Below are 26,606 nucleotides of genomic sequence, written 5' to 3' on the forward strand. Positions count from 1 at the left end.
TGTTGGTTGGTCGATTGGTTGGCTGGTTGGTTGGTTGGTTGGTTGGTTGGTTGGTTGGTTGGTTGGCTGGTTGGTTGGTTGGCTTGCTGACCATATAGAAGATACGTTGGAACGATGCAGTACGCGGAGTGCAGAGAAGTTGGCATTTGGTCGACATCATTTGGTTGATATCATGGAGAAACATTTACTCAATATTGAGGGCATGAAATTTAAGATTTTTATGAAAAGATAAATATAATTAGGCTTCTGCACTGTGTGTTAGCAACAACAGCCTCTATGTGAACTTACTGAGGAGGTGGAGGTGGTAATGATACTACGAAAAATGAGACCTGAAAACATTTCAAATATTCAGAATATTTTGACTGTACTTTCATACAGAAACGACTAGAACCTTGCTGATGTGTTTGTTTCTGACATTGAAGAAGTGCCTCTATTCACTACAGACCAGGATGACAGGAACTCAGCTAGAACACTTGTGTGACATTTTAAATGTTTACACGGCTTCGTTTGATGGTACGCGACAGGAAAACACAGAGCAGATGATACAGACCTGTAGGAGAGAGCAGGAGGTGAGGACGAGGGAGGAATGGAGCGACAGACAGACGGCTGGTTCGTGGAGCCGACACGGACGTGAACAGAAAGAGAAGAAACAAAATCAGAGCGAGGTGGAGAGGTGGAACAGAGGAAACAACTCAGAAATAGAGTCAGCAAAAGAACAGTGAGTCACAAACAGCGGGCGGTGGAATATATCCCTCCTTGTTTGCTCTGTTTTGCTTCTCTGTGTCTCGTTTTTTTTTTTTTTTTTAGGTGACTAACCTGCTCAGAGAAAAGATGGAGAAGAAAAGATAAATGGAGAAAAGTGGATGTTTGTACGTATTTAGTGTAAGTGGTGCAGACGGGAAAGAGGCGAGGGAAGCGTTGCCACAGAACGAAGCACAAACAGGAAGTTTGGAGGGGAGGAAGCGAGCGCGACATTTTGATGAATGACAGCAATCAAAGAGGAATGGCGAGGGAGAAGAGAGTAGGTATTAAAAAGAGTGGGAGTGTGTGGAGTTATTTTAGGGATGGCAAACGGGGGAAAGGAGGAAGAAACGACCCATTTTTTGCCTGTAGTTTGAATAAAAACACGAAATTTAAAGACAAATCAGATCCTGCAAGCGTCCAGTTTGACATTTAAGGGAATACGCTGATTCATTTTCTCTTAAAACTTTTAAGACACCTTTAAAAGAAAATGTGAATCTGAGATATCCAGCGCTCTGCTGTGACCCTCCGGATCTCGCTCATTGGTTAAGTGTTTCTACAAAGTGCATTGTCTTTCTTTTAAATGTCATTTTGTGATGCTTAGAGCAGCACAAATAAAAATCCTGTGGGCGTAGGCAGAACTCTTGGCTGACATCTGAAAATAAAAGACAGAACAAACGCCGTCTTCCAACTCTTGTCATCTCTTCACAGTGTTTTTAACGTTTGTTTCCTTTATTTAAGTCATCCAGCCTCTAAAAATGAAAGACAGAACGTCACGTGGACGTTTCTTCTCTTCAGTCGCTCCACACATTTTCTCTTCTCGTCGTTTGGATCCGTCTCTGCTCCCAGTCGACCTGCAGATTAAAGTGGACTTTTAGTGAAAAGCCCTCGCTGGTTATCGCCGTTTAACCTCCAGTTAACCCACAACACAACCCCCTGAAACATTAATGTGTGTGCGTGAGAGGGAGCAGCGATTCAACGTGTGTGTGCACGTTGTGTTTGTGTGTGTTTGAATCATTTAGATGTCTTTTTTTGATACCTGCAGTCCTGCTGAATTATACATTAACAGTCGTCTCAATAATAAATGGGCTGTGTGTGTTTGTGTGTGTGTGTGATGACATGTGTCTGCTCGAGTGTGTGACCAATGTTTGCATCATGTGTGTGTGTGTGGTTCTGTAATCTGCTGAATAATATATTTACCTTTATTCATGTTTTATTCACCACAAATGAATTATTGCTTTAATTAATCTATCAACTCATGTTCTCAATTATACACACACACACACACACACACACACACAGAGTTTATATGCAGTAACTCTTTTTCACTCCATCTCGTCGTCATAAATTGTTTGTGATGATGGAAACACACTTTCTTTTTCATTTTTGAACTTTTTTTCTCTGATCTTTTTTGTGAAATAATTGAAAATGTAAACTCTTTTGGCCTCAAACAGTTTTTTTGATAAATGTTCTGAGTTAACAACACACACAGACATGTTTCCAAAGAGGGGAGATGAGTTAACGAACCACCAGTGCAATCGTCAACAGCCCGTTTTATTTTAAAACTGTTAGATGTAAAATCAAGAATCCGCATCTGACTGCTTATTATGTGTAATAAATAAATGCAGCAGAGTAAAAAGTAAGACGTTGAGTAAAATGGAAATAGTCAAGTACGGTACAAGTACAGTCACTTTCCAAAAACTCCAGCATACAATGACATTTTAGTAAATATTCCCTACGAAGTATATACCAACACAAAAAGCTTCAAAATGTTGTAGAAAGAGGAGTGAAGTCACAGCAGGTACATGCCTATGGATCTGAAATTTATATATGTATATGTGATGTTTGTGTGTCCACATACTTTTGGCCATGATGTCATTTCTTTATTTTCATACATCATCATCCTCAAAATCTTCCTTTTTTTCTATATATGTCTCACTTCATCTGTTAGCAGTAACTCGTTGGTTCATTCTGTGTATTTTTATAGTATAACTACAGTGTTATTCTTCATCCAAACATGCTAACATGCTGGAACTGAGTCGACTTGAGAGGAGACGATGAAGAGAAAGACAAAACAGATGAAGAAATATGGAGAGAGTCAGATCAAATATGAGAGAAAGCGAGCGAGCACGCATGAGCATTTGCATATAAATCATAAAGCATGTGCACAGCCAGATTGAATTAGTGTTAGCGCAGCTTTGGGTTAGCATATCTAGCTCTGTGCAGATTACATCAGACCGCAGAGAAATTGAATTAACCGAGTGCTATGTAGCGTAGCCGCGGTTAGCATATTTCTTAGTTTAGTGGTCGAGGCAGATTGCCCAGAAATTGAATTAGCTGGAGAGAAGCTTTGGGTTACAGATGGTAGTTTGATGTTCGAGGCAGAATGAAGAGGAGTGACCCGAGCTTTGAGGTGGTTTTCGTGCAAACGGGCAGGAAGCTGGAATAATAATAACCCCAAAACAGGTTATCTGATCGGAGCACATTCATTCAGATCAGGCAGCCAGCTCATGTAGAAATTACATTTGACTGTATAATATGTTGATGTTTAGCGTCAAGGCTCTGACCTTATCACTCACAACAAAAGAAACACCGAGCTCAGCTCAGCAGGGACGATATTAACTCTGGTGGCGGCGGTGGGGTTTAATATGCTGCGAGTGGCTTTAAGGTGAGCGGTGTAGCAGCAGACGTGCGAAGAAGAGTGAGCAGAGAGACGCAAGTACAAAGCCGTGATAAAGATGGTCCTGGTGGATTGGTCCTGGTATTTCTGCTTCATAATAACAGCTTTGAAGTTAAACAAAATAACCAGGGACTCGAATTATAAGGAACTGATATGAAATTAATCGCATTTATCACTGAATTAGCGTAGCTTTGTTAGCAACTCTTCTTTGCTAATAACACGGGAAGGAGGATTGTTTACAGCCAGTCCTTTCCAGTTACTGGGCGTATTATGAGCGAACGAGTCACATTTTTGATTTATGTTGTTTAAGTTGGTTGCAGTCTGGTCTTCATTAACTTTAAGGCTCTTTTTTGAGAAGAATTTTAGACGTTACTCGCTGCACTTAGACCTGAGCGAGATCTTTGCGATGCGGCCACATGCGGTGTCGCCCAGAGCCCACGACGCAGTCGGCATATCTCTTCTTCCAATCCTGTTCGTGACGCCAATTTATGTCGTGGAGAATTTGCAAAGAACGTAGTTGTGCATGAGCAAGCATTTGGCGTCAGTGGCGAGAAAAAAAACTGCGTTTTAACAGGCAGAAACCTTGAGCAGAACCGGACTCAATGGTGGGCCTCGACCAACTTCATGTTAGCCCTATCGTGGTGGGCTGATGTGATATCTGAGAACACGCAGCTGCGATGGTGGATAGAAACCTTTCTTCTCCCTTCCTTTCCACAGTTATAAGAGTGAAATCTGGCAGCTTATTAAAAAGAAAACGGGGGGCTGACGTTAAAAAATCACACAGTAGATTCTCTCATGTGTTGAACCCTGCCTTCAGTGCTTAGAATAAAACAAAGACGTCAGGTTTGATTCCCCGTCCACAGTCGGGTCCGTCATGTCGGAGCTGCTTTAACGATCCCGCCCTGCGAGGAAATGCAAATGTAATGTAACAGCCTATTCATCTCTCAGCACTGCAGGCTGCGGGTTTCATTCAGCAGGTTAACATGAGTCATCAGAACTCCTCTCCATGAAGACATTAATAAAAGGGGGGTTTGGGGCCTTTTTTTTGGGAGAGAGTCAGGTTTTCCACTCGGCTAATTTCCCTGTCTGTGTCGGCTCCCCAGAGCTTCTGCTGGATGACTGGGTGCATTTATTAGAGATTAAAAAATACTCCAGCTCCTTATCGCTGCAACTCGCACAGCAGAGTGTGAATAAAAGACGAGAGTAAACGTCTCCAGAACGGTTTCAACAAGCTTATTTAATGTGAGCGAGTGAGCCTCGATCAGCTGGCATCCTCTACTTCCTCCCAGCTATAATCCACAGCTCAGACTTTATGATTCATTCCTGTACGTTTGCTGATTGATTTTTAAATGTCACTTGAAGCTCGGGGGGCTGCCAACAGTGCAGATTTCATGGTATATCTTGTTCTAGTCGTTGTTGTTGTGGGTTGCGACGTGTCGCTGCGTTGGTGGAAGTTATGTTTTTTAATGCTGTCTGTACTGTTTCATATAAAGTGGAATCTTGACAATCTTCCACGTTTAAACGTTTGAAGAAGACTTTAGTATTGTTAAACAATTCAGTCCGCTGAAGTGCCTTTGAGGAAAAATCTGAAACCTGAGCAACTCAGAACAAAGTTGGAATCAAGTTGTGATTAGCCTAGCTTAGCATAAAGACAGGAAATAGGAGGAAAAACTAGCTGAAAAGATCACATTTTCTTATTTCACTTTCGGAAAGAAAAGCAAATATAAGAGTGTTTCCCAAAATGTTGACTTATTCTTTTCATTTTAAAGTGAATTTGTGTGTTTTGCATTCACTTTTGTCAAAGTTTGTATTTTCACCGGGTGAATTTTGAAGCAAAGCTCTTCAGATTTTCTTCCTGGATCTGAGATTGTGTTACTTTACAAGAAACATCCTGTTCTCCCTCCTTCAGGGCATCTTCAAACATCTCTTCCTCCCATCCCGACCAGTGTGTGTGTGTGTGTGTGTTATGTAAAGCTGCTATTGGATTAGCATTGAAAAGAGTGTGGTTTCAGTGCTGCGGGCACTCTGAGATTAAGTTTAAGACTTTATCCTCTGCAGTTTTCACATCAGTGACCCGGTCCGTTGGGAGACAGAGACAGACCGTGCTAATCAATTTGAGACGGACTGGAAATTTATCTCAGAGGTTCAGCAGCACTTTTTTCCAGTGTTCAGGAGGGAAAACGAGGTTCACTGTAAGAGAGCAGGAACAAAAGGTGCCTCAGTGAATTACTACACAACCACTACATTACTTTTAAAAGTAACTTGTTATGTTACAGCGTTATCTACCGAGAAAAGGGTTAAAAATACATATTTGTCTGAATTTCTTCTCCAAAAATACGCAGTGCCCCTTTAATAATGAGATATAACGTAGCACGTAATGCTTGATGTTCAGCATGTTCACCAAACTCTCCATAACATATTCAGTTATGTTGAGATACGGTGACTATGAAGGCCAAAACATATTGATTACATCACTTCTGAAGCCCTGCTGGTCCGCCTGGAAGCATTTTTATGTTTCTCTGCTCGTTTAGTTTTGAGGTTTTTTTCTTCTCTTTGTCACCAGATGAAAGACAGAGCTCAGGTTCAGACAGGAAAACGACGTCACCGATCGCCCACCACACATTCATCATTATTATTATTATTATCATCCAGATACCCCTGCTGACGCTGGCTGATATTCACCCGTCACCCACCACTCCGGCTCTCACTCACGTCTTATGTAACTCGAGCTGATTCACGGGTTTCGAAAGGTCACTGCAATAATCTGTGTATGTTACACCCGGGATGTCTCACTCTGTCCGATACGACAACACACCACCCAAAAAAAAACCCAGATTATTAAATTATCTCCTCTCCGATCCCGCGTTGTGATTGGTCTGGACGTGTTTTATTTTTCGGCGTTGTTTTTGAGTTGACTTTGACGAGGTTGTTTTGCCGACCGAAGCTCGAGAGACCGACACAGAAAAAGGAGAGGAAGGAGCAGACTGCTGTAGTTTTAGAGGAGCCCGGAGATCAACTCGCTCATTAGCATACTGCTGCCATGGCAACAGGAAACCAAACTGGAGCCGAGCGAGGGATGGAGAGAGAGAGAGAGAGATGGAGGAGATGAAGGAGGAAGAAGATGTAGAGGAGGAAAGAAATAGGAAGGAAAGGAGGAGGTGAAGGAAACAGATGGAGGAGAAGAAATGCAGGAAGAGGAAGAGGAGAGTTTAGCAGGAGGAAGAGGAGAAGAAGGAAATGAGGCAAGAAGAGGATGATGAAGAAGAAAAAAGAGGAGGATGGAGCAGGAGTGAAAGATGAAGAGGCAGAGAGGAAAGGAAGAGGAGAAGTTAGGAAGGAAAAGAGGTGAAGGAGAAGAAATGCAAGAAAGAAAAAAATGAGAGAGCGACTGCAGGAAGAAGGGAAAGGAGGAAAGAAATAAGACCAGGAAGAAGAGAGAAAAAGGAGGAGGAGGATTGAGAGGAGGTGAGAAGTGCATGAGAAAAGGAGGGAAAGCAGGAGGAGAGGAAGGAAGGAAAAGAGGAGGCGAAGGAGACAGATGGAGGAGAGGAAATGCAAGAAAGAGGGAAAGAAAAAAAGGAGGAGAGAGCGACTGCAGCAGGAGGAGAAAAGACCAGGCTGAAAAAGAAAAGAAAAAGATTCAGTTCAGAGAAGAGGAGGACAGAGGAGAGGAGGGGGTGAGACAAGGATAGGATGATGAAGACAATAAAGAGAGGGGAGAAGGAGAAATGAGAGGAGGTGAAGAAAGATGGAGCAGAGGGAGAAGATGGAGAGGAGAGAGTTGGGATTATAAGAAGGAAAAGAGGTGAAGGAGACGGGATGGAAAAATTTGAGAAAGAGGGAAGAAATATCAGGAGGAGACAGCGACTGCAGAGGGAGGAAAAAAAGGAGAGGGGAGGGAAAGGAAAAGAAAAGGAGGAGGAGATGATGAGGAGGAGAAGATGAAGAGTAGAAGGAGAAGAGGAGGAGGAGAAGAGGAGGAGAAGAGGAGGAGAAGAGGAGGAGGCAGCAGCCTCCTTGGTTTGACTTCTGCCACTTTATCGTTCTCCTCCTCTTTTCTCCTTTTTTCTTCTTCTATCATTTCATCTATATAATTAAATCCCCTCGTTATCCAATATCCTCTCACACACACACACACACACACACACACACACTAATACACACATCTACACACACACACACACACACACACACACACTAATACACACATCTACACACACACATTAACACACAACCAGATAAGAGGTTGAACAACTTGCTCTGTAGCTGCCATGACAAGTTTATCTGTGAGTGTGTGTGTGTGTGTGTGTGTGTAGATGTGTGTGTGTGTGTGTGTGTGTGTGTGTGTGTGTGTGTGTGTGTGTGTGTGTGTTAAGGTCATACCCGCTGCAGCTCCCTCAGGTCGGTGGTTATCGGAGGTGTAAGGCGACATAAGATGATTAAACTGAGAGTCGAACCCTCCCAGACTCACCAGATAAAAACACTGCAGCCATTTATATTTAATGACATCATGTTGATGTTTTACAGTTTATAAACCTGATGTTGTTGTGTGAATTATGTTTTTAAAACTCTTTATAGCTGCAGATATTCACCAGGCGTCCGTCACCAAACTAAAGTCCTCTGTAGGACCTTTAACTGGAGCTAATCTGAAGCATTTACGCTCTTTTTAGTGCAACATTTCCTCTTTTTCTTTCAGCTTAGGGTGGAAACAGTGAGGGGGAACACAAGTTGGGAATTTTGGAGACTCATTCCCAACTCATCAAATACTGGTGCTTTGGGATGGCGGCCAAACTGACCTGCAATCCCAAAACGTCAGTATTCGACGAGTTAGGAAATCATCTTTCTTACAAATCGGACTGTTAAACTGGTGATCCACCAGCAGGAAGAGACCCAGGAGACCTCTGACGTCTGCTCCGGGTCTCGCCGTAGGACGAGCACCATAAATATCTCTTGTGACATTTAGCATCTTCTGCCAACGAGTCAGGAAGCGCAGATATCTGAGACTCTGCGAAGGTATCAATAATCAAATCAAGACTCATCAGACTTGTCATATCAGTAGCAGCAATATTTTGGATCCGGCCAGCTGTATGGACAAGACCATAATGTTTATGCTGTAACTAAAATCTACACAGAAGTTGCCATGCAATGTTGGGCGTTTTATTGAACATATTCTGCAGTTTGATGGTTGATGCCTGGTGATCCACCAGCAGGAAGAGACCCAAGCGACCTCTGATGTCTGCTCTGCGTCTCGCCAATCGGACGAGCACCATAAATACCTCCTGTGACTTTTATCATCTCCTGCCTGACGACGCCGCATGACGCTGCAAAGTCAGAAGCTGTGAGAGTCCCACGCAGATCTCTCTCCGAACAAGTGTGTCTGGATAAATTATTTATGATGCAGCCAAATGTTCAGAAAAAGTGTGTGATTGACAGCTTCAGTCTGACCCGAACGCTTTTTGTTTGGCAGTTTGCCGGGTTTTTTTTAAGCTTTTAGCTAAATGTCTGGTCGAGCGCAGTCGTGTGTCCTTGTGTGAAGGTGGATGTGCAGAACTGAGCCGGATGTTTATTCGAGTCCATTTATTTAATAGGCTGTTTGTTTAAGAGGGAAAACACACTTTTTACATCACAGCGGTTGTGATGGATCACCTCCTGTCTCCTCAAGTCTTTTCATTGTATGAGACCAGACTAATCAACCGGAAACAGACATGAGGGAAGAAGCTCATAACGAAAGAAAGAAACTTGGCAAGACAGCGACAGAATAAATGAAAGAGAGGAGGATTACAATGAGAGGAAGAAACAGAGGACAAAAAGAAAAAGGAGGACTCGTCTCTTCTGTCTCAGTGACTCAGAGGGCGACTGAAGGACTGACGGGGACGAGCTGCCTCTGGTGCGACGCCAGCGGTATTAGCGGATGAGCTGTAATGAGATGTAAATGGAGGCGACCTGGACAACAGAGCAGCCGCGGCTCTGTCACTGCAGGACGTAACCTTTGGTTTGTCACGGAGGATGATCACACTGTACAGATGTACCTGTTTGAGGCTCGCTCGCTCCCTTTTGAATGAATAAAAGCGTCTGATGTGAACGTTATGAAACAGAGATGAACAAACAGCCGCACAGATGGAGGTTATATCTGGTTTTATTAGCTCACTGTGCTGTCAGGTGGCTCTCCTCTCAACACAAACATAATAAAAGACGTGTTTTTATTTTTTTGAGTCTGTTCATTTCATTTTATTGTCAGCAACTACCAACAACAACCCTCCGTCCTGTGGTCACCTTCTGTTTTAATTTTGAAGCGTGTGGAAACCTTTTGAGCCTCTGATTTGTAAAAGTTATGTAGCTCACATGAAGGATTTATTACACATCATCCGATCTGTTTACAGACTCCTTCTTCTTTATCCTCGTTTCCACCAGGCAGTCCAGTCCGGTTCAGTAGAGTCCAGTTCGTCACACATGGGAAAAGTTATTTTTGCGTTATCGCTGTCAAAAGTTGTGGATGGTACCTGTTTTTTCGTCACCCTTCTTCATGCTGATCCGATAATAAAAGTTGGATTGATCAGTCAGAACAACCAGAGAGAGATCTCATCTGTGAGACGAACACCACTGACCGGTCAGGAGAGAGGCTGTTTGTACAACAGTTTGATGTTTGACCTGAACACTTGAAGGTCGTGTTCACTGAGCACTTCTGTGTGTTGAAGGTTAAACATGTTGTTATCAGCCTGTTTAGTCCTCTGAATGATAAATGAGCCACTTTTAAATCTGCTTTTGTTGAAGCAGGAGATCGATGTTGTGTTTCAGGTTTTATTGCTCATTTTTCCCTGTTGATAACAAATTTGCCCTCCTTTATTTCAACTAAAGGACGTTTAAACTATGTTTCCTAACAGTCTCTCCTTCTTCTTCTTCTTCTCTCTGTTCAGTTCGTGGCTCAGCCGAACTGCCAGCAGCTGCTGGCCACGCTGTGGTACGACGGCTTCCCGGGCTGGAGGAGACGACACTGGGCCGTCAAACTGGTCACCTGCTTCATCATCGGACTCCTGTTTCCTGTCTTCTCACTGGTGAGGATGGAGGTGGAAAGAAAGAAAGAGGGATTACATTAAAAAAGGGAAGAAGGATATTAAAGAGTGAATAAGGAAATGGAAACAGAGGAAGTGGAGAGAGGAAGAGAAGAAGAAATCAAAGACGTCTTCCTTGAAATAAATTTGTTGCCAGGCAGAAATCGAGCCGAACTCTTGTTTTATTGGCTGCAGGAGCTGTTGCCAGGAAACATCAACTCGACAACAACACTCGACCTAAAAACAAAGAGTGAGGGAGGAAGAATTGTTATAATTTAGAGAAGGCATGAAGCCGCTGCTGTTCACTGCAGAGTGAACATCACAACACAGACACAGACGCTCGCTGCAGGCTGAGCTTCACACAAAGTTTATATGCAGACAAAACTTTTATTGTAAATACGAACTGACCAGGGAGGAAGAACTATTGACCCGTTCCTTGCGATCAATATTTAATATTCTGTTGGAGAACGACTCGAGTGAAACAGATAAACTTGCTGCAAACCTGATTAACATGCGGAGCTCTGCAGAGGAAGCAGAGATATTTTGGTTTAATCTCGTTCAGCAGATCACAGATGAAGGAAGTCTGCGGTGTAAACGTGGAAGTTGTTCAGTTCTCAGAACAACTGTGTGAAGTCAAAAACAAATGTCGACACTGCTAACGTTAGAGCGAAGCTTATTTTATCTGTGTAATCTTTTAAAGTTTGCCTGCATAGTGTCACATTAGAGACCTGTTATGTTTTTCGTTTTGTCCTCTCCTTCAATGTTTTATATGTTTTTGTGCATGTAAAAGATCTTTAAAGTTAAAAAGGTCAAAGTCCGCACCGACAGAAGCTCTTGGCTCTGTGGACTTTATTCGTCAGCAGTAATATTATATAAACTTGGTGAGCCACATGTGAAGGACGCTTGTCGTTAATTATGTAGCCTATCGTAACCAACCAGGTGCACTTACCAGCTTGAGGGAGGACTGTCCTCTAGCTTATCGATAAGTAATAAAAGTAAATAATGTTAAAATGTGTCACCAAATATATGATGGCAGCCCACTGACGTAAGGTATATGTGTGGGAAACACCACACTTAGCTAATTCGTTTAAGCGCACATTGCATACGTTCTGTCCTCAATCCACTGCAGAAGTTCAAGTTTTTAAACCCATTTCAAAGTGAGGACAAATATCATAATTCATAGAAAGTATTTCAAGATCAGTCTGCGTCCTCTCTCACGTTTCTTGTGGTGCGTTCAAGTACTCAAAATACCAAAATAAACCAGACTAATGACACGACAAAGTAATCAAATCTTAATTCAGCTGTGCTTACTTTGGCTTGAGTAAGATAATTCACTTAAAGTCTTCACATCGCAACAATCACAGTGTTGCGTTAATGTGATTAAGTTATTAATAATGCACACAAACACCTCTGTCTCTCTCTCTCTCTGTGTTATTTAATTCCTTTTAAAGCCTCGCTGGCGTGACTCAGAGAACGTCGAGGTTGCCAGGAGCGAGTAGATGAGCAGAACAAGTAAACAAGCATCATAACAGCAATAACACTCGGCAATAACAGCGGCGGCTCCGATAGACGGAGGGGGACGGGTGGATGAACACGAGCGCCGTCAGCTCCGGCTTCATGCTTTGAACACGAGTGTAAAAAGCTGAAGAGACATCAGAGCAGGACTGTGATTTATTGTTCATGATCGGTTACATAACAGCAGCTTTTTTCCCCTCCTGCCTCCTCCTGTGTTGCTTTGTTTTGGATCTCAAACGAACAGAAAATAAAAATTCAGTTATTATCTCCTCACCTCCACGCTGATGAAGGTGAAGCTTCGTCAAACAAACAAACATTTCTGGAGCTTCACAGCAAAACAGCGTTCTCCTAAACAGCTGTAGTAGATGAGGAAAACAACCTAAAAAACATCATTTAAGGACGAAAAGTTGCTGTTTTAACTCTGTGTGCCTCCTCCTCCTCAGATCTACCTGTTGGCGCCGAAGAGCGCTCTGGGAAACTTCATCAAGAAGCCCTTCATCAAGTTCATCTGTCACACGGCGTCCTACCTGACCTTCCTCTTCCTGCTGCTGCTGGCCTCGCAGCACATCGCCCGCACCAACCTGCACATGCAGGGACCTCCGCCCACCATCGTGGAGTGGATGATCCTCCCGTGGGTGCTGGGTACGTACAAAAAAACCTCAACCTCATTCGCTTCGGTCTGTTATGTTTGATGCATTCTGAGTATTATTTATTTTTTACTGTATTGTACTGATGAAGCAGGACTAAAAGTGTTCACACCGCTGCCATCTGGAAAAAGATACGGAAGTATCTGCTGCCGTACCACCAGACTACAGCAGCTTCGCTCCTCCGGCCGTGAGGCTGCAGAGCTAGTGACCGCATTTCGAGTCTGTGTTTCAACATTTGTAAACGTGACACAACTGAATATTTTTATGGAGACCTCGGGACAATTTCCAGCCGTGTTTGTGGTGACAAAAACAGGTATTTTAAGCCCAAAAACAAAATGTTTTCCTAACCAAGTGAGTTTTTGTGTGTAAACCAGAGCATAAGAATCGTAAACGCAGAAACGTACTTTGCCAATATGTATTGTGTCGATTGGGTCGGAAACAGTTGCTACTTGATGCTGCTCTGGTGGATCTGCTGCAGACAGACGTTTCTGGTCTCGGGCCTCTGGTGGTGTTTTATGTAGACGTGCACGAGGAAAAGTTCAATGGAGAAGCTCATGACGGACATTTAACTGTTATTTTGGGTTCATTACCGACGTACTCTGTTGGTTTTCATCTTACTCAAACAGCAGAATCATTTTGGACGATCCCAGTTTCACTTGTTCATTTACTTGTTTACTTCTTCTTCTCTCTTTCATTTAAATAAATGTCTCATATTTACATGCAGTCCAGACCTGACTGAGTCACTGTCCAGCGAGATGAAGAAACGTCTCTTTATACAGTAAAAAACACACAACACTTCTCATCTCTTCATTCCTTTCTGCTTTGATTGCCATCGAGAGGACTGTGAGTGTGTCTGCGTGTGCAGGATGTGGGTGTGTGTGTGGTCGGATGCTTGTGAGCGTGTGGAGGAGGTAGTTCTGTGTGTGTGTGTGTGTGTGTGTGTGTGTGTGTGTGTGTGTGTGTGTGTGTGTGTGAGGGTGGGTGGGTGTGAAAATGAGTGATTACATCTCCATATTCTCTCTCGGAGCTGACACCAATCATTTCCAAATCAGAACCATAATCAGTTGGAAAAATACAAAACCATCTGTTCTCATCATCGTCTCGTCTCGTACGCTCTGTTCTTCTTCTTCTTCTTCTCTTTCTGTTTTTTCTTCTTCTTCTTCTTCTTCTTTTTTAGATCAACGTGTCGGTTAAATGCTTAAGAATTAGTTTTCAAATATTCCCAAAGTCTCAGCTGTTTCCTTTCTGTTCCCTCCTTCAGTGGTACTTTTGATCTTGATGAAGTCGATCTGCAGAAGCACTCTCGTTTACGGTTTACACCAGATTTAGATTTTCCACCACAGTTCCTCCCTGTAACCTTAATGATGTGTGATTTTTCCAAACATACGGATGAAAAACTCAGAGCAGCAGATCTTCTAGGGAGCGGTGATGAACTACAAAATGACTCGTGAATTATTGAGAGTAAAACCTGACTTTGTCTAAAATCAGTCGTACGGAACAAATGTGTTGTTGGCTGCGTGCTCGCCGCCCGCAGCTGCTGCCAAAAGAAAATATTCAACAAAAAGTTTGGTCACAGAGCAGAAAGCGAGCAAACAGAAACCACTGATGGGTGACATTAACGTGCTCACACATGCATGACTGCGTTTGTGTGTGTGTGTAAATAACCATCCGTGTGTGTGTGTGTGAGTGTGTAAATAACCGTCAGTGTGTGTGTGTGTGTGTGTGTTTCAGGCTTCATCTGGGCGGAGATTAAGGAGATGTGGGACGGAGGATTCACAGAGTACATCCACGACTGGTGGAACCTGATGGACTTCGCCATGAACTCGCTCTACCTGGCCACCATCTCGCTGAAGATAGTGGCGTACGTGAAGGTAAAGACGAGAGTCTGAGGGTGTGAGAGGGAGAAGGGTACGGACAAACAGGTTACTGACTGAACTGAGTCGGTGCTACCAAGTAATGGTGCCAAGTTTTGGTTCCTCTCAGCTCAACTTTAGGGGATAGAAAGGAAGCAAAAGAGCGAGACGTCGACCCTACAACGAGTCACCAGGAGTCAGGGCAACACTCGCTGCAAAAACTGTGTCTAACCTGAAGAAACACCTGGTCAAACATATAATATAAAAGCCGTGTGTGCAGTGTTTGACAGCCTGGACGCTGAGATCCACAGCTGATGTTAGCACACCTGTGAGTTTAACCCCTTTATGAACGGCGAAACCTTAAATGAAGTGTCGACAACTTCTTCAACACTGACTCTGATGTCCCAACATTACCTGCCGACATTCAGCAGCTGTTTGAACGCTAAATTTATGAGAGAAGACAACATTTTATCGCCAGTGAACATGTCAACTTTTGCACATACAGTAAACAGTAACCAATAGAGGCTATTTATTTGTAGCCGGTGGCAAAAGTCCCCAGACTTCCTTAAAAAATCACTGGATTTTGTGAGTTGCTGAGTGAAGAGAAACTAAATAAACTTTGTGAAACGTCCTCTATGACAAATTCTTAATAAGTTGGGCCTTCTTGTCAATTCGGCATTAAATGCAACACATTAAGTTGTTTCTATTCATTCCTACAGATCATGTCATCACCCACATCCTCCTCGCTCTGACTCTGACAGATAGTGAACCACAAAGGGGCGGAGTCCATCATACAGCGGTGGCTGTCGAGATACTGTTACAGCTGAGCACAGACATGCAAAGAGCCGCTAACATGAGACGAAATGAAAAATAAACACAATGAGTTATCACCTTTCATGCGCGTTACAGTCGTCAGTATGAACAGCAGACATCAGATATGACCTTTGACCTTTTCAAACAACACCTGGAGTGTTTGAAGGTGACACGATTCACCTCGAGGCAGCAGTATTCTCACTTTCACCGCACAGCTTTCAGCTTCAATAACACTTTGTTTAGCTGCACATCCTGCATCCGTCCAAGATTTATCTATTTATCAGAGCGAACGGTGAAATTATACACACACACACACACACACACACACACACACACACACACACACACACACACACACACACCAGACGGCGGGGCCATCTGCAGCAGCTGTGAGTCACTGATGGTGGCGGGTGGCCCTCCTACACAGGTCCCCACACACATATATGCACAATTTAATAAGCACAAATACATACGTAGACTTCGGGGATAAGGACACACACACACACACAGAAGCAGTTGCCACAATATATTATACTTTTTTTGTCTTTTTCTTTTTCCCTTTTAAATATTTAGCAACAGTTAAAATCCTCTGGAGAGCCGGCGGTCGCTCGCAAAATTTTGCTTTGTCATCGTGTGTGTGTGTGTGTGTGTGTGTGTGTGTGTGTGTGTGCGTGTGTGTGTGATAGAGAGAGAGAGACAGACACACACACAGACAGACAGATAGAGTGGGGTGCATCTGAGAGAAGGTGCAAGAGAGTCTATAAATTAATGAGTGTGCATCTGTGTGCATGTTTCTGTTTCTGGCTGTTCCCCTGTGTGTGTGTGTGTGTGTGTGTGTGTGTGTGTGTGTGTGTGTGTGTGTGTGTGCGTGTGTGTGTGTGTGTGTGTGTGTGCACGCTGAATGTTAATAGAGGCAGAGTTAACAAGACAGACGTCCTGTGTGAAGTCTAATGGCTGAATTTAGAATGAGGAGGAAGCCGAGCATGAGACAACCGAGAGCGATGTGGAGAGAGACAGACGCATGAATAAAGCAAAAAAAAAAAAAAAAACAGTCACAGAAACAGAGCATGCTGGGAAAAAAAAAAGAGGGTGATGGTGACTCTGTTTATCTCTGTGTGTTCACATTGGCCCAGAAGGCGTTTAGCCTAGCTTAGCACACAGAGACTGGAAGCAGATGGTGCTTTCCCCCGCTATAACACCAGACTCCCTTAACAAATCGTGCAATTTTGAGAGTTTTTTGCGAGCAGAGAAACTTGAAATAAAATTTGTGAAAAGGCAAAAACAAATTCTCAATCATTTCTATCTTCCTGTAAATTCGGCATTAAAAGCCGAACAAAACATTGTTTCTTTCCTCGTAAAAAGTGTCTGTTTGGTACAGTGTCACCATGCCAGGCTTTCTTCTTCTGTATCTGAAATGAGTGTAACCTGCCAACATGTAGCAGCTGTTTAAACACACACTGTTTCACAAAAGACAACTATTTATTTTAACATTTTAATTTTACAAATACAGTAAACAGGAACCAGTATAGGCTCCTTCTTCGTCGACCGTGGCGACAGTCCCCAGACTCCCTTAAAAAATGGCACAATTTTGTGAGTTGTTGAGTTAAAATGAACTTTATAAACCTTATGCAACTCCATCTACGAAAAATTCTTTATTATTTCAGTCTTCTTGTAAATTCGGCATTAAATGCAACACATGAAGTTGTTTCTTTCCTTGTAAAAAAGTGTCTTCAGTGTTTAAAGGGCACTTTGCCAACGTTTCGCAGCTGTTTCAACTGATTTACACTAAATTTGTGAAAGAAGTCAACATTTTATTGACAGTAAACACCTGTAATAACATATGTGTCTTTTTCTGTCTTGTTTCTTCCTCCTCCTCCTCCTCCTCATCTCTTGTCCCCCGGTACATTTCTTTTTTCCTCCAGTATAACTCGTCTCGTCCCAGGGAGGAGTGGGAGATGTGGCACCCCACGCTGATAGCCGAGGCTCTGTTCGCCATCGCCAACATCTTCAGCTCCCTCAGACTCATCTCCCTCTTCACCGCCAACTCCCACCTGGGGCCCCTGCAGATCTCGCTGGGCAGGATGCTGCTGGACATCCTCAAGTTCCTCTTCATTTACTGTCTGGTGAGACGCTTCGATCCACCTGATGTGACACTAATCGAGAGTTTTTCTAACGAGCACGACTCACGACTCTTCTCTGAGGCGCTGCTTGGATTAGATCACACAGTATTGTGCTTGGATTCAGAGTTTTGTGGCAGACAGATGGCTTTACTTGTTGCAAAACTTACTTCTAACTTCTGCTGACTGTAGTCTTAGCTAGCTAGCTCATTTAGCCGTGCAGTTAGCAGTGCATTTAGCCTGCTAGTAGTGAGGAACAATGTAAAGTTTATCCTGTACAGTGGCCTTCTTAGACTTCAGTTCCAGCATATTAGCATGCTAACATTTAACCATTCAACAGTTCGTATGCTACCATCCAACATGTCAAACAACTTGTGGGTGTTAGCTGTCGTTAGCTACTTAGCTCAGTAAGATTTGGATTGTAGGATTTAACAGAGTTTCCTGATGGACAGATTTACTTTATTTGCTGCAAAACTCACAGCTAACTGCTGCTCACTGTAAGGTTAACTGCCATTTGCCAGTTAGCTTAGTTAGCCGTGCAGTCAGCGGTCTCATGAGCCTACCACTTGTGAGGAAAAATGAAATGTTTAGCCTGTACCGTGGCCTCTTTTTGTAGGCTGAGGCTCAGTTTCAGAATGTATGCATGCTAACTGTTAGCCTTTTTCCACGTTAGCATGTTAATATCCATGTAAGTGAGTCTCTCTCTCTCTGGGCCGACCAACAATGTGCATCTGCTGCATACTTTCCTATTAGTGCTTTATTTTCAAGCCACAAGGACTCGAAGCTAGAAGGACGTTACAGGCAGATTTCATTACATCAGAACTCATTAAGTCCGTCTCGGGGGACTTTCTAACCTACAACACAATCCACATGAGAACTGTTGAGCTCCCTGAAGTCCTAAAATCAATCCCGCTGAGCCGGAGGCACTTCACGCACACTCAGCAGCAGCAGCTTTACGTAACACCGGAGCGCTCGTGTCCTGTGTGAGAAGAAAGCCGTGTTTTAAAAATGCCCTGAAGCAGCCGAGGGGTCGATCCTCGTTACAACATGTGATGTTAAGATATCAAAGCTGCAGTTTTGTTTCTTTAGATGCGATGTTTGCTGTGAATTATCCCTCTTTATTCATGATATAAGTGAACGTTGTCGTACTTATAATAATCTTTCCTGTGCAGGTGCTGCTGGCGTTCGCTAACGGGCTGAACCAGCTGTATTTCTACTACGAGACAAAGGCCTCAGAGGAACTCAACAACTGCAAAGGCATCCGCTGTGAGAGGCAGAACAACGCCTTCTCAACGTTAGTACCATCCACAACACACACTGTGTCCACGTGTGGCGTCTTTGATGCTCGGTGAAGGAGCTCAAACATAAAGGAGCTGCATCAGTCTGATACACAGAGATGTGGTGTTCAGGCACAGTGGACATCTGTGAAGACGTGTAACGACCTGTTAAAGCTTTTTCACCTTTTCTGTCGGTGCCCATTAACGCTGATGTTGTTGTCCGTATCTGCTCAGGACAAAAATCTTTCAAATTGCGAGTCTACTGAGAGACCGAAGTCACTTTTATCCCTCTAAAAACTCTCTAAAACATTTGTCTTTGAGCCTAAAATTGCATTTAAAGCGTATAAAATAGGATGAATTTGAAGGCATTTTTTTCGTGACTTAATAAAAGACGGTTGCCAGTGTCTCAATGAGAACACAGAGGCTGTCGGGGACATTAAACATCATCTACTCGTCTTCCCAACTTCTGGATGTTTCAGTTTATAGTAAAGTGTGTGTGGTATGTAGAGAAACCGGAGTTTCAGAGACTTTGTTTCCTGCATTATTTTCACTTTTAAAGGATGAAAATACCAATAATCAGGAGACTGCAGCAGCATTTTATTATTAAAAACTTCAACTTTTATTTTCAGGAATGAATTCAGAATAATTCAGCCGTCTGACATCAACTCCAGTTTATTCATTCCTTCACTTTTTGCCCCAGACTCTGATGCATGATGCAAACAGAAACCAACACGGCAGATTACAAAATGCACAAAATAAAACTTTCTGTAGAGGAACAGGAAATCTTTACTTTCTAACAGGATGTCTGAAGTTTTCTTGTGCGTCTCTCTGGACTCCTTGAGGAGGACGAGGCGCAGCAGACAGAAACAGACCGTGATAGCGGCCATGTTGAAACAGACACTTTGACTAAGATTTGAATTTTCTGATTTAATTTAGGAAGGAAAACTACTGATATGAGCGGACCCACACAAACTTTTAGCCACGTCTCATTTGTTTTCGGCGATCAGGCAGCACTGACGCAAACATTTAAACTCTCTCCGGCTCGATGAGTGAATATTTCATCTGACGATCACATCCTCTCCAAGTCGAGTGCTGCATCGACGATTAATCTAAACTTTCACACTGGCACAGACGGACGCTGCTCTTCAGCTCTTCAGCTCTTCAGCTCTTCTGCGTCGCTGCACCACATAATGATACGGAAACGATGCTCGGCGTCGTCGAGGAGCTCGGCTCCTTCGACACACCTGAGGAATATTAATGCGACGCTTTCTTCGCGTGAGACGAGCAAAAAAAAAAAGCTTATTGAGAGGTCGAGTTTGAATTATGGTTTTATATCTGCAACACACACACACACACACACACACACACACACACAGAGCAGAGATCTGCTGTGTCTTTGCTGAGGGAGGCAGAGTGAGAGCCAAGTGGAGTCAGTGGGCTGAATATTGATGAGGCGTGTGGTTTGCTTTAGATAATAGCTGTATTGATTTGTGATCGATTCCATTACAGTAAAGCGCCGGGGACGATGACAGGACGGCGAGGAGGACGATGGAACAACAGATCGCAGCTCTAACTTTAAAACTGAGTCTGTTCTCGTTAAAAAAGTTGTTGAAGTTGAGTTAAATGCAAAACGACTTCTTGTTGGCGTCCGTGTTGCTCTCACGTTCAGACGTGACGCACATAAACACAGCGAAGTTAGAAAAAACGACTTCCCAAATCGAGAAATGGGATCATCCGAATACTGTTACACCAAACTCCATTCAAAAAACAGGTGTTTTATGGTCGGGACATGTCTTGTCACAGTAAACTGTAGTTATGTCATCACAAAGACTCTTCTGTGATTCGCTTCGATGCACAGGCCCGATCGGCACGAGTCATTAACTCAGCTTCGTCCTTAACGAACCTGTGACGTAGTATTTGTGGCGAGGGCACACAGTTCAGCATTTTCATCCTCCCTGCAGACGTGAAGCCACAGATCTCGTCTTTTACTGTCCTTCGTCGTAAACTCGTCTATTTGCTGCTGCTTTTGATACATTTTAGCTTCGAGTGCTAACATGGATTTACTTACATGAGGTTTTGAATGCACCGACCTCCTCACGAACACGTTTAACTCAGCACACCTCGACCAAACAAAGGGAGTAAGTAACATGGCGCCGCTCGTGTTTGGGCTCTCTGGGCCGTACATCGACCCTGACGAGCCGCTGCTGCTGGATCAGAGCCTCACGCCGAGCGAGCCGAGCGCCACCGTGACGCCTGAGATGATGCATTATGAAAACAGAGCGATCGCAGCCCCGCGGGGCGACGCGGCCGCATCAACATTCATGAGTGTACAATACAAGGATTATCTCCTCTGTGTGTGTGTGTGTGTGTGTGTGTGTGTGTGTGTGTAATTCACACACACTTATCAACATTAATGAGTTATTTGGCGAGCTCATTTCCTGTTTCTGCTCAGGTGTCTCCTCTCTGCTTCACACACACTTATCACCGTTAATGTGTTACATCGTTTTACACCACGCAGCATTAGCACATGTGTGTGAGTGTGTGTGTGTGTGTGTGTGTGTGTGTCTGTGTGTGTGTGTGTGTGTGTGTGTGTCTCTACCTTTTTCTTACCTTCACAAAAAATGCTGTAAACACTCTTCACTTTCTTTCACACGCTACAAACCTCAGTCTATTTTCTCTCTCTCTCTCACACACACACACACACACACACACACACACAGACACACAGACACACACAGACATACACACACGGACACACACTGAAAACCTTCATATTCATATGAAGATCAGCACTATAAGACTGATTTAATTGCACGCTGTCGGCCTGCCAACTATAAACACACTTTTTTTTCTGCATGCGATGTTTCTGTGTCACACAACAACACACACTAACACACACCAACACACACCAACACACACTAACACACACCAACACACACTAACACACACCAACACACACTAACACACACCAACACACACTCACACACTCTCTCTCTGGTCCTGCCTCCCACTCAGCTGTAGAGAAACAGCAGCGACATGACTGAGTGGATCAGCTGGAGCAGTTTATGACTCGACTCAGTGGAGAGAGAGATGAGAGAGGAGAGGAGAGGAGACGAGGGGAGGAGACAAAGGAGACGAGGGAAGGAGAGGAGAGGGAACAGGAAACAGGGGGCGGAGGACGAGGGAACAGGTGGAGAGAAAACAAGAAAGGAAGAGGAGACAAGGGGACGATTATAGGAAAGAAGAGCAGAGCTTAGGAGATGAAATAAGGAGATGATACACAGGGAAAGGAAACAAGCAGAGAAGGAAACAAGTGAAGGATAGCAGAGGAGAGGAGACGAGGGAAGAGGGAAGAGGGGAGGAAACAAGGAGAGGAGTCCTCTCTCCTCCTCACGTCCTCTCTCCTCCTCTCTCCTCCTCTCCTCCTCTCCTCCTCACCTCCTCTCTCCTCCTCTCCTCCTCACCTCCCCTCTCCTCCTCTCCTCCCCTCTCCTCCTCTCCTCCTCACCTCCTCTCCTCCTCACGTCCTCTCTCCTCCTCTCCTCCCCTCTCCTCCTCTCCTCCTCACCTCCTCTCCTCCTCACGTCCTCCCTCCTCCTCACCCCCTCTCTCCTCCTCACCTCCTCCCTCCTCCTCTCTCCTCCTCTCCTCCTCACCTCCTCTCTCCTCCTCGTCTCATGACTCCGACACAATCTCACGCTCGGCTGCTTCATTCATCGTTCATTAAACTCTCTCTCCCTCACCTCTCGCTCTCTCTCTCTCGCCCCTCCGAGCGCACACACACTTCACCTCCACACGCTCACACGATCAGTCACACACTCTCGTTACCCTGATTGATACGCCGATCATTCACACACACACACACACACACACACACACACACACACACACACACAACACACCGCAGCGACAATAATGTTGCACTGTTGAATATTTTATGCAGCACAAACATAAATAACAGCCTGCAGACACAACCTGTGTGTGTGTGTGTGTGTGTGTGTGTGTGTGTGTGTCCTGCCAATTGTTGCCTCATCAAAAATTCAATAACCTCGACTGTAACTGTGACACACACACACACACACACACACACACACACACACACACAGGAGACTGATCAGAGCAGAGGAGAGGAGACGAGGAGAGGAGACGAGGAGAGGAGGAGGAAGATGGAGAAAGGAGGTCGTCACCGTTATCTCAGAAAAACAAATCATTTATTGATCCTGTTTGAATTGTGTCATTTTCCAGGTCAACAAAGTCTCAGTTTGTCGTAATTAAAGTAAAATGTCATGTAGTTTTGTGTTAAAGCGCTCAACACGCGTCACCAACACAACATGGAGCCAGCTGGGCTCAGAGAAGCTCGTAAAAAAGATGAACATCACAATAAATCTGCTCGTATTGACACCTGCAGTCCTGTGAGAGCAGAGCTGGTTCTGGTTCAGTTCTGCGAGCTGCTGATACACAGGAGCAGCTCTATGGTGTTTAACTTACAGGTTGTGTTTTGCTCTTATAGTGAGAAAGACTTTTAACTTCCTGTGTTTGCTTTGAATCACATAAATATCCTCGTGTCATCGTTTCAATGTGTGTGAGAAGATCAACAATTTGTTTTACTCATGAAGAGACGCTGAGAGAGATGAAGAGAGACGCTTGTTTCTGATGATCTGAAGCTGACAAAATGACTGCAAACTTCTGAGCAACTCCAAAATGATTTATTTATTTATTACACTCAGAGTCACAAAGGGTCTTTAGAGATGAAAGTCCTCTTTATGAGTCACTTTACCTCCTGGTTTACTCTGATTTATAGTTATTACTCCACTGTGTTTTCTTTAAAAAGCTCTTTGAAGAGACTTGTTCCCAGTAAAACTTTCCTCACTTCTTCTTCTTCTTCTTCTTCCTCTTCTTCTTCCTCTGTGTTGCAGGTTATTTGAGACTCTTCAGTCTCTGTTCTGGTCCATATTCGGCCTGCTGAATCTGTACGTCACCAACGTGAAGGCTCGCCACGAGTTCACAGAGTTCATCGGGGCGACCATGTTCGGGACGTACAACGTCATCTCGCTGGTGGTTCTGCTCAACATGCTCATCGCCATGATGAACAACTCCTACCAGCTCATCGCTGTAAGGCCCCACATTGGACAGCTTTTTGAGACCAGGCCTTTTTTTGAATACTTTGTTTGAGGGTTTATTGTGACTACGTGACCTTGTCGTCTTGTCGTCCTGCAGGACCACGCCGACATCGAGTGGAAGTTCGCCCGCACCAAGCTGTGGATGAGTTACTTTGACGAGGGCGGCACGCTGCCGCCTCCGTTCAACATCATCCCGAGCCCCAAGTCCATCTGGTACCTGCTCATGTGGCTCCACAACAAGCTGTGCAGGAGAGGCCAGCCGCCCGGGGAGGACACGCACAAATGTGAAAACCTGCGAGAGTTCACGGTGAGTGGAGACACGGCAGGAGGGTCATCACTGCTGCTGAGCATCACGTTATTCTCATATTCTCTTTACTTTTCTTATTTGGCTGTTTTCTGCAGAATATTTATGTGTTTCTGGCATTTTAAACTCAAAACAAACTGTCCACAATGTCTTTTTATGTACTTGGAGTCACCAAAGTCAGAATTTGGACTCAGTAGGTACGTCCACTTAAAGATAAACTGTCAACTCAAGTGCCGTCCTTTGTCCACAACCCCAAAATATTCAGTTAACTGTCACAGAGTGGGAAAGAAACCAGAAAATATTCACATTCAACAAGCTGGAGTCACAGAGTTTTGACTCAAACTGATTAATGGATTACCAAACTAGCAATTAACTCACTAGCTGACAGCTAATCGATTTATCGCTGCAGCTCTAGTTTTTATAATTTCCTCACTTTATCCTCCAAACAAGCGGGCGTTGGAAACATCTGACACAAGATGTTTAACATTAATAGTGTTTTGTCCAGGCTCCTCGAGGACTCTCCGTCTCCATTGTTTTCTTTGCGTTTATTGTTTGTGTCGTCCGTGTTACGCCTCCTGCTCCTCGGCCCCGAACAGGAACGACATTTTATTCATCTGTGAATGAAAAAGTAGAGTAGAGTCTGAAGTGATCGTGACATGACCGGAAGCAGCTGCTGGATCAGACCGGTGAGCACTGCAGCTACGGGACAGTCAGTCAAGTCCGCTCCACTTCAGATAAAATCCTCAAAGTTCAGTTGAATAAAAAACACGCACTTGTTTTATTTATTCATGTGGAGTCTAATCTGCCGGCGTGGCCATATGCCCGTCACTGAACAGTCATGCAAACGGCTGCGCGAGCCTCAGCCGGGCTGAAAGGCCAGATGCTGATATTCATGTTAACAAGTCGCCGGAGGATTCCCGGGCTTCACATGCAAACAGAGGTCTGCTGGCTGTGAACTGGAGGTTTAAAGCAGCTGCAGAGGACAGGCCTGCTCTTCAAGGAAGAGGCAGCTTTATTTTAATCTAATTAAGTTCGACAACAACACGAGGAGCTTTGATTATAACACAGACTGTAGAAAACAACAAAGAGGACGACTGGAGAACAAGTGCTTCTGTTGTTACTGTATCCTCTGTGGCTCCTCTGAGGTTTCTTCCATTTGTTCGCTGTTGAATGAGTTCACGACATTTCAGAAAACACATTTTAGAAAACACAACATTTGTTTCTGATGACCTCAAACTGACAAAATGACTGCAAACACCTATGTAACTCCAAAATTATTTATTTATTTATTAAACTCAGTGACGTCCTTTTTATGAGTCACTCACACATTTTACATTTCAGAAACACAACACGTGTGTGAAAACACACTTTACAGAACGAGGAGCTGAGAGGAGTTCACAGTTAAAAACAGGAAACGGCTTTGAATCGTTGCCAGGGACAACAAGTGTCTGCATGATCTGACTTGTTGTGTTTTGACCTTCACGGCCGCCGCAGTAAAAGCACCTGAGGTAAACTGTGATCTGTGATTTTGGGCTGAATTCATCAAATGTGACAGGTGCATGTGGGAGTCAGGTGACTGGGACAGGTGGGAAAGTCTGAGGACATCTGGTGGACGAAGTCTGGAGAGTTGTGGAGAGAAAAACGGCAGCGCGGTGGGAAGTGAGAAGTGTCTGGAGGCAGCGGGAGAGCAAAATACAAACAACATCTGTCGTGGCAACTGTAGCTTTTTTAAAAAGGACACGTAGTGGATTAGAAGAAGAAAAAAACAAGACGAAGCGAGAGCCAGCGATCAATCAATCAGAGCAGGAGGACTCGTGGAGCGACCGGCTCAGAGGAACAGCAGGACGGGTACAGAAATACAAGAGACGGACATCAGCTGCACAGAAGGAACATCAGCGGATCAACACGTCCTGATAAACATTTAACAGCCCAGTCATCTGGAGACGCACACACACACACACACACAGACACACACACACACACACACACACACACACACACACGCACACACACACACACACACACACACACACACAGTAGAGTGCAGCTGCCACGTTCACCTCAGCTGAAGTCGGCTGAGTTATATAAGCCCACCAGCCCACATAGGTTCACAGAGCCGCACAGCACTGCAGAGATCTGATCAAGAGAGAGTCAGAGTGTGTGTGTGTGTGCGCGTGCGTGTGTGTGTGTGTGTGTGTGTGTGTGTGTGTGTGTGTGTGTTGACGGTGAAGCAGAAAAACAGTTTGAGACATGAACGGCACTGATAGCTCTGAAGAGGGGAGAGTTAGATCGTTTCAGAGGAAGATGTGGGGAGGAAGGATGTTTGCGTGTGCGTGTGTGTGTGCGTGTGTGTTTTTGTGTGTGTGTGTGTGTGTGTGCGTGCGTGCGTGTGTGTTTTTGTGTGTGTGTGTGTGTGTGTTTTTGTGTGTGTGTGTGTGTGCGTGCGTGCGTCGAACAGGAAATGGAGAAGCTGAGGTGAAACTCAGAACT

General features: G+C 44.2%; 1 protein-coding gene across 1 annotated transcript in view; it reads left to right on the forward strand.

Annotated features, from left to right (window-relative positions):
* Positions 1–26,606, forward strand: part of trpc5a (transient receptor potential cation channel, subfamily C, member 5a) — a 59,593-nt gene that overhangs the window by 23,807 nt on the left and 9,180 nt on the right. Inside the window, exons 8-14 of the mRNA XM_073475079.1 lie at positions 10,336–10,473; positions 12,429–12,627; positions 14,364–14,503; positions 17,221–17,421; positions 18,588–18,709; positions 23,609–23,804; positions 23,910–24,119. Of these exons, the coding sequence (XP_073331180.1) occupies positions 10,336–10,473; positions 12,429–12,627; positions 14,364–14,503; positions 17,221–17,421; positions 18,588–18,709; positions 23,609–23,804; positions 23,910–24,119 (1,206 nt within the window). The remainder of the gene's footprint in view (positions 1–10,335; positions 10,474–12,428; positions 12,628–14,363; positions 14,504–17,220; positions 17,422–18,587; positions 18,710–23,608; positions 23,805–23,909; positions 24,120–26,606) is intronic.

The sequence above is a fragment of the Pagrus major genome, chromosome 10 (assembly GCF_040436345.1).
Source record: "Pagrus major chromosome 10, Pma_NU_1.0".
Lineage (NCBI taxonomy): Eukaryota > Metazoa > Chordata > Actinopteri > Spariformes > Sparidae > Pagrus > Pagrus major.